The sequence below is a fragment of the Saccostrea cucullata genome, unplaced genomic scaffold (genome assembly GCF_032062105.1).
Source record: "Saccostrea cucullata isolate Sc308-1 unplaced genomic scaffold, CSIRO_AGI_Scuc_v1 ctg19332, whole genome shotgun sequence".
Classification (NCBI taxonomy): domain Eukaryota; kingdom Metazoa; phylum Mollusca; class Bivalvia; order Ostreida; family Ostreidae; genus Saccostrea; species Saccostrea cuccullata.
This window is the reverse complement of record NW_026939188.1, coordinates 1-9,228: the sequence shown is the minus strand read 5'-3', so window position 1 is coordinate 9,228 and position 9,228 is coordinate 1. Positions and strand designations below refer to the sequence as shown.

Here is a 9,228-nt window from a genome sequence, read left to right as displayed (position 1 = left end):
CAGGAAATCAATTTATATTGAGCCAAATGCTGAATGACGTTTTTCATATTAATTGTTAGTCCATAATTTATAAACATATTTGACGATGGAATTTTCCGTTATTTCCCGATCAAGACAAGGAGCATTCTGCCATATGACCGCTCGTCTTGGGATGCTCACTCCACCTGATCCCACCTCTGATGTTTTGGAGGTTCGTCTTTGCCCTGTTCCTATTTTGTATTGTTTAATGGACTTTTGATCTTGAATACTTTTCGTTATCTCCATATGTTTCATACTAGTATGGTTGAAGTTTATTTTTTCATGGGTGAGTTTCTTTAATAATTGATAAACCAAACATCATATACACACTGATCGGCAGGGGATTTTCACTCCTACCTGGCACATGATCCCACCTCTGATCTTTTAGATTTCCATGTTTGCTCTGCTCATATTTTGTTTTGGTTAATGGACTTTTGAGCTGCTCCATATCTTTCATTAAAATAATGTGCCATGGAGGAGTAAACATTGAGTGAAATGAAATTCAAATAAGATCACAAGACCGAATCAGCAAATGGAAGAACACCTTTGACGTCCGAGGTTAGTGTGCGAGGCACGAGTCACCCGAGTATATACGAGTGATTATGTACAGGTTGGGTCATGCTACGCCACTTAGGGTTAACGTTTAGTTTTGAAGTCAGTCGAAATGTTTAGATTATAGTAGACGGGCGTGGAAAAACTTAAAGAGTTACTTTGGTTGTCAGACAGACCTGAGAGATTTATAAATTCAATTTTAGTCGCTACCACACTATTTGTGAAATTTCTAGGTTCTTTAATTGAAATTTATATAATTTATTTATTATTTATGAAATTCAGCATTAGAAATTTATTTTAACTTTATCGGAACTTCGGGGGTCCTGTAAATCTATCAAGTGAAATTGTGCGAGCATCCTTTTAAATATAAATTGTTTTTAATTTTGTTCCATATAAGTACGTATTAAATTTTTGAATATCAGAATATAATTTTTGAAAACTGAATTATCTTTTCGTTGATTTCGTTCGTAAAAACTGCTACCAGTTTCATTCGTATTTCGATACCAGAAATTAAGTGACCAGATCTTAGCTGCAACCACGTTTATACTAGTCAATATTATATTTAGTAATCAATAAAAATATTTATCCCATCCTACGATTCTACTGACGGCGAAAACATTAAACACACGCCCTGCAAATTGGGCAAATAGTAAAATAAAAGTATAAATAATGGCTTAATACATGTAGTTTGTATGTAAATCTCCTACGTAAAGCTGATATTCAACCTACCAATAAAATTTTCACTTTGTTAACTTTAAAGGAGACAGGTGAAAAACTTGCAACAACTGTGTTTTTTTTATAATTATTCAGACACCTCATACTAAATTAAAGCTACAACAGAACAGATCCTGACCAACATCGGCGTTTATGAAAATACTGAGTAAAATCACAAAAAGAAATACTGAACTTATGCAACTCATGTATGCATAAAATTTTATGTCACCAAGCATGGATAAAGGAATACAGATAGCTTGTGTCAGAATGAATAACAGACATTATACATGTATATCTAGTTCTATATACAGACACATAATGTGTTCTGTATCAATAAAATAGTCAACGCAACATGGACCCTGTGCCAGTGGACAAATTGGAGAAACAGTATTTGATGAAGTTCACAGTTTTGTTTGTGATTTTTGGCCTCCATCTGCTTCCTCATGAACAGACAAATGTCACTCATGGCCCCAAACTCATGCTGCAGATAATATAGTAAAATATGGATGTCACTTTGTAGCAATAGGACATAAGCTAGTGGTTCTTTAAAGAGAAAAATTTTACAGATCTTTTCTATATACATGTATTTCAATAGTTAACTTTGATACCCTTTTTAGACCCCCACTCTACCCCGGAAGCCATGATTTGCACAATTTAAAATCTACACCACCTCAAGATGTTTCCACATAAGTCTCAGTTTGCCTGGTTTAGTTGTTCTTGAGATGTTTTTTAAATGCACTATCCTACTTTTTCCTTTTCTTGAGTTTTTCCTCATGGAAGAGGGTTTGAGAAGTTGAGAATGAAAATAAGATTATAACAGAAGGGCACCTAGACGGAAAGCGGACAACAAGTGATTGGAAATCCAACTCCAAGGTTAGATTTTTTAGATAAAAACTATTTTCCTTTATGATGAAAATTTTAAACGGTCTATTGAAAAGGTCGAAGAAAATCCACATTTGGATTCTTCAACACCAGAATACAGGTTTGAGCCTTTGACTCAGGTGGGCTTAAATTCCTTTTTGATTTTTGAAAAAGAATATTAGCATTTGTCTTCTTTTGAAGTCACAAAATATTAACATAAGAATTTTCAATGCTTAAAAAACAGCGAGTTATTGTAAGAATTTGGTTTAAGGGGCACTGAACCTCTGATTAGTGAGATAACTTTCAAACTTGAAAAGATGAATACATCCCATAGTTTTCTTTATCAGAGTAACCTTATGGAGACCTATGAGTAGTCAATTTGACCAAATCTAAAATATGAAGGAAACATTATCTTGTTTTTCTTTTGTGAATTTCTTTGTAATTGTTTTATCATATTTAACACAAAAAAAAACTTCTTCATCCAGTCTTCAAAACCTTATAAATCGAATAAGTTCTTTTATTTTCAGGACTTTTTTTGAAAAGTTTAATATTTTAAGAACCAAACACTTAATTTTTACTAGCATTGCAATTTTTCCCTATAAAAAATATTCAGAAGATGAATTTTGCTCACAGATAAGTTTTTCTAACAACTACATACAACATTGTGATATTCTGATTTATGAAGCATTCTGCACTTCATCATGCTTTCTAATATGATTTTAATAGGCATGGCATCAAATATTATTTTCGTATATGCCTCTTTTTTTCATTCTATGTTGTGATAATAAATTGTTACATTTCTATTCTTGTGTTAAGATTTCTTAATATCATGATCTGACAAAAGTTTCATTTCTGGAAAAAGGCAGCACTTCATACGTCATACCATTTTCCATTTGAAGCTGATGCTATAGCTGTTGCTGAAAATAAATGTTAAGATTTTTTTTTCAAAATGTGAAATTTAGCGCAGAGATGCATTGGTACTTAATTCTGACTTCACTTTTTTACAGAGTAAACTTGCTGAGGATCTTTTTTCACACATTTCCTTGATATAAAAATTTTACTGAACGCCTGCCCTCAATATTTTTTTTTATCAAATTACTGACGAAAAATATTGGATATTTTTTCACAAAGTTATGGAAATGTTAAATTTATGAAATTTTCTGATTCCATATATCACTTGAGACGTTCAGTAGATGAATATTTAAATGAATTGAAGTGTACATTAACGCTTCTTTTGCGGGCTCTTAAAGCAACGCATGTGCAAAGAGAAAATTCGGACTACTGCACATTCATTCCATAGAAATTTTTGACGCAGTAATTTGGACCCACAATGCATCACTTGTTAAAGCTACGTTCTCGCGAGAATAGCAGCAAAAGTTCAAAACAGAGTGATTTAATGGATAAATATTGAAAATAAATAGTAAACGAAACGTTTTTCATTTACTTTCAGCACTGTTCAGGCTTCTTTTTGAAAATGTAATTTACATACGACGTCAGAGTCTACAAGCACCAAATGTCACGTGCAGGTTGACGAATCCGATCTTAATCAAAACAAAATAAATATCTGCGCTCGCCATAACGGTCGCACCGTCAACATATTACTTTTAATTTTTTTTTATTTTTGAATTTTTTCAATCCGAACAAAAACGAAGTGGGCAGAATTGCAGAGATATAAATTCTATTGAATAGCGAAGATTACAAACAACAACCGTGCTCACATGTTTTGTCAAGCAATATAAGTATATGTTGTCATGTGAGCAGTGCAAAACTATGTCGGAATCAGGTGTCATTACATAAAGAATAGCTTGTATTCTCCGTTTTGAAGCTGATTGTATTTTTTTGATTTGGGTTTTGTCTGAGAGATTGTTGGTATGAGTATAGGGCAGCATGAGGGTTCCCTGTTACATCTTGACAGATCCCCAGAATCATCCAAGATATGTCTCTGTAAGGTTTAAGCAATTCCTGATCATCGTGAACCAGGGTCTTTAGATCATCTACAGCTTTTTGTACTTTCATTGTGTCTACATGTCTTTAGCACAAGATCTCTAGCATGCGTAACAGTATATGAGTGGGATATATGATATATCCTCATGATTTTCTAGAGCAGCATGTTGTTCTATAGTCAAGTCACTGATGTAAGATATTTTATTGTCTAGTTCGATATAGTCCCTGCTACAGCCTGTCTCAACTTTGTAGACCAAGACTGTCCTCCAACAGCCTCTAAATACTCCTCTGCATTCACATTCATATCTAACCCATGCATCACACAAGGCTGTAATAGCTTGACCTTGATTTCTTCTAAAATAGATATAGCTTTTATGTATCTAAAAGTCAAGACGGATGAATCGAGAACCAGAAGGACAGAAGACAAACTCTATATGCCCCATCCATATTCAAGGCAGGACTAAACATATACCATAAATGACTTTGACAAAACTTTCAAATTGGTAAGTCATCTCAATGATAACAACTTGTAGTAGAACATAAAATAGGAAAAACCCCTACATAAACAAATACATGGGCGCAGACATTTTGGACACCCAAAGTTGTGCGGAGTATAAAATGCTAGCTGGCGCGTGATTGGTCAATAAGAGGAAAGACTTGTTATGTATCTGACTAGTGAAATAAAGTTGATAAAAATCTCATATCAAGACTTGGGATTCTTTGAGATATAGAGGAGTTACAGGTAAAAATTCAAAGGGAGGGGTGCCCTTTGGTTAGAGATTTTCATTTGGTGTCAAACGCACCTTGTTGTAAACAAATGGAAATGGAAAGTAAAAGTGCCGCGTGACGGTATATTTTTTCTGGCATGTTTTGTTTTCCAATATCTCGAACTTTCACGGCGAAAAGGTCATTTGCCCAAAATTCAATATATGTATGAGTGACAGGGGCTCAAGTTTGTATGGAAGTCTATGGGAAAACATTTGGTGGTGTTTGTCCTATAGAATAGGTATTATTTCATGGATAAACATTGATTACAGCCAAAAAATCAATCAGTTCCTATTTTTTTGGCAATGAGATCATATTTTAGTTAGTTTTTACTATTTGTTTGAAAATTAGAGGGTTTAGGTAAATTGGGGCTCACAATGGGGACTGCACATGGTGAAAAAAAGCCAAAATTTTTGCTCTAGCTCTCATATTTTCAATAAATGTACATGTAAATAGTTTTAAATTTAAATTTATGCTGAAATTTACTGTGAATATTGTAAATGATACAATATTGATATTTATGGACATCATCAATTCACAAAACATATGAATATCCCCCTCGCAGTTTGAGAAATTCATTTAAATTCATGTATTTTATGAGTGCAGACATTGGAATAGATTGGCTAATCCTCTTTCAAATTTGTGTTAATCAGAGTTGATTTAATAACTCATATAACAAAATTAGACTTCTGTTAAGTAATTAGCTTACTTTGATTTTAAACAAGTGCCCAAATTAGCAGCAAAGCCAATTTTAGTCATGTTATCAGTGCTGGCTTGATATAAAAGTTATACTTTGGTGAAATTTAGAGGTTTCTAGTAGGAAATTTAATTTAAAATGCTGTAAAAGATATTGTAGCAGAAAATACATTGAAAATACAAGAAATTTGCAAAATTATTATTGAAAAAATGATGAAAAAAGTGTCTGAATATCCTCCTCCTTGCTATATTTAATCTTGATTTCTGAAGAAAATAGGGGGGGGGGGTAATTTTGTACTCTAATGATGCTCGAAAATGAAGGATTTTTTTAAAATGTGGTTTATTTGAACAACTTAGAGTCATACTTATCTGCAGTTATTTTTTTCAATTTCTTAGATACTTTTTAAGATAATTATCTGAGTAAATTCTATTTAAACATGATTATTTTAAAGCTATTTCATCACAAATGCTTATAAAAAATTCAAAAGATGATGTAAATAATAAAAAAAATACAATATAAGCTACTACATGCATTTATCAGTATGTTTTAATAAAATAAAATGTATTTCAGCGATGCATTCTCAAGAAGGAGGAGATTAATGAACCCTCCCCCCTTACAATGAACAACACATGGACACTCTGAGTATGATCCCTTTGCTTCCATTAAGAGTTCCAAGGTATGGTTTTCTTAGAAAATCTAGTTAATCTCTTAATAATTAATTTATTTAGAACTTTTTATAGATTATTAGAAAAAAAATTTCTTCAGAACTGCAGTTATTTAAGCACTTTGCTTACAATTGAGCACTGTATTCAGTCAGACAATATGATTTATCTGCCCTTGGCATTTAATCAATTTATTAATTATGTCAATAATAATAAATGATATGCAAATAAATATGTTTGCCTTTTATGAGAATATACATATTTAACACCAATTACATAAAATGTTCATGGAAATTGGCTTTAATGTAGGTCACCCCCCTTCAAAATTACAAAAATTTCAGTGGGGATGTATTTGATTCTCTGATGCCAGCAACCCGTTGCTGATAAAATTCTAAGTAATCTTATGTACATTTGAACTAGATATAATTCTCTTTCTTTCCATTGATTATTTTATCTACATTAGTTTTCCCTTTTTCCAGAACTCAGCATTTTTATACAAAAAACTGCTGATTTTCTTCATTTTTCATTAATAACGGGCACCTGCTACCCTGAATGATAAACATGACCTATCTTGAGAAAGTTTTAGAGATAATAAGAAAAACAAGCAAAACATATGCTAGATTAAACATTTTATTTCAAAAGTTTGAAAGAAAAATAGAAAAATGCTTCAATTTATAGACATCTTTTCTGTTTCACAGATGTGGGTCTGATTGACGGGGGTGTGAAATGTAACAGCCAATGGTGTACTTAAGCTAAGATTGTCAGTCTCAATATTCAAGAGGTGAGATAAGCAATGGATATATGTTCTAAATTTACTAAATTGACCACTTTTTATAAATGTTTCTTTTACTCTATAGGAAAAACCCCTACATAAACAAATACATGGGCGCAGACATTTTGGACACCCAAAGTTGTGCGGAGAACAAAATGCTAGCTGGCGCGTGATTGGTCAATAAGAGGAAAGACTTGTTATGTATCTGACTAGTGAAATAAAGTTGATAAAAATCTCATATCAAGACTTGGGATTCTTTGAGATATAGAGGAGTTACAGGTAAAAATTTAAAGGGAGGGGTGCCCTTTGGTTAGAGATTTTCATTTGGTGTCAAACGCACCTTGTTGTAAACAAATGGAAATGGAAAGTAAAAGTGCCGCGTGACAGTATATTTTTTCTGGCATGTTTTGTTTTCCAATATCTCGAACTTTCACGGCGAAAAGGTCATTTGCCCAAAATTCAATATATGTATGAGTGACAGGGGCTCAAGTTTGTATGGAAGTCTATGGGAAAACATTTGGTGGTGATTGTCCAAAACTTACTATGAAATGAAAGTAGATGTTATGGAATTTTTCTATACTATTTATAGCAACTGAAACTTTCAATATCAAAATGGACTCCATTAAAACCTCACAAATGTAAGTTTTAATACAGCAATATATTAATCTAATAGTTCATAAATAATGTGAATAAGTACATTTTCTTGATATTTGTAAATATTAATTTTACTTTTTACACAAGTGAATGAAAACATATGGCACAAATCTAATTGAAACAATAAATTAATCTAACTTTTATTTCATTTCTAAAGATTAATAGTTTAGTTGAGAAAAAAAATTGACTTGAGTCTATAAGGGTTGATGATAATTATATAACCGATTTTCAAATAAGATACAGGCATATTTGTATTATAAAACAATATAAATTCTAATGAATCATTCTCAGTGAGACAGCCATACAACACATATCAGAGTCAGTGTTTGTGGGACTGTGTCAGAAATTGGGAACCTCACAACTAGTGGTCATGAGGAGAGATTTGGTGGACATTAATGATATCGTGAGAAATCAAATGAAAACACTTAATGAGTACAGTAGGATGGTGAGTGGAAGTCAAAGAGAAGGATTCAGACTGAAAGGATCAGATGTAGACTTTATGTACTGGCCAAATAATCACCGTGTGATCTGGAAATTTTCTCAGTCTCAGTATTACAACACAGACAGGCAAACACTGATTCTCTGTGAATGTTCCGATAGTCCACCCGGATATACTTTGTTATATTTACTGTCACCAAGCCTGGAGAGAAAAATCCAGAGAGCTTGTGTTGAAATGAATAATAGACATTATATATCTAGTTCTATATACAAACAGAATATGTGTTCTGTAGCAATACCAAATTCCACTCCACATGGACCCTGTACCAGTGGAACAATTCGTAGACTAGAATATGATCAAGCCCTCTGTTTTGTTAGTGACTTTTGGCCTCCATCTGCCTCCTCATGGATAGACAGATGTCACTCATGGCCCAAGCCTCATTTCGTTAATAACATTGTGAAAATGGGATGTCTCTTTGTAGCAATAGGACATAAGATAGGAAGACATGAAGACCATGAATGGAGAATTTCTTTCTCTCTGGCAGAACAAAAACTAGTGAATGCAATGAATCATTCTCAATTCTTAACTTATGGCTTACTTAAAGTGTTCTTAACAGAAATAATTAACAATGGACTAGATGATGATCAGAAAAAACTGAGTTCCTATCACATGAAGACAGCAGTTTTCTGGGTTATTCAACAAAAACCAATACCTCACTGGTGTCCACAAAATCTCCTGGCGGGTTTCTGGGTCTGTTTTAAACATATCCTCAAATGGGTGTATGAGGGGGTCTGTCCTAACTTTTTCATTCCAGACAACAACATGTTTCTCAGTAAAATTGATGGTGAAGCTCAACATCAACTATTTTTCAGATTGTATAGCTTGTATGAGAAGGGATTAGCATTCCTGCTACACAGTCCCTCCATTGGATCTTATATTATAAATGTCCTTCATAACCCCAGACTTTCCATATGTACAGATGAACATACATTGATTTCTGAGGCTGAGTTTGATAGAAACCTATATGGTGAAATACAATGCTATGACACCATTTACAAATTCAACATACAAGGCTGTATGCGACATCTACATATATTAGAACAGATGATAGATTCACCCCTCCTGACACAGTATCAACTCCTCAAGCTTC

At 33.0% G+C, this 9,228-nt stretch overlaps 1 protein-coding gene across 1 annotated transcript; it reads left to right on the top strand.

The window, feature by feature from the left end:
* Nucleotides 1-7,597: 7,597 nt before the first annotated feature.
* LOC134252487 (uncharacterized) lies at nt 7,598-9,208 on the top strand (the record flags this gene model as incomplete). The annotated part of the gene is made up of 2 exons (XM_062734975.1): nt 7,598-7,623; nt 7,931-9,208. Coding segments are annotated over exons 1-2 (1,304 nt in total), but the record flags the coding sequence as incomplete, so codon positions are not given.
* Between the last annotated feature and the right edge of the window lie 20 nt (nt 9,209-9,228).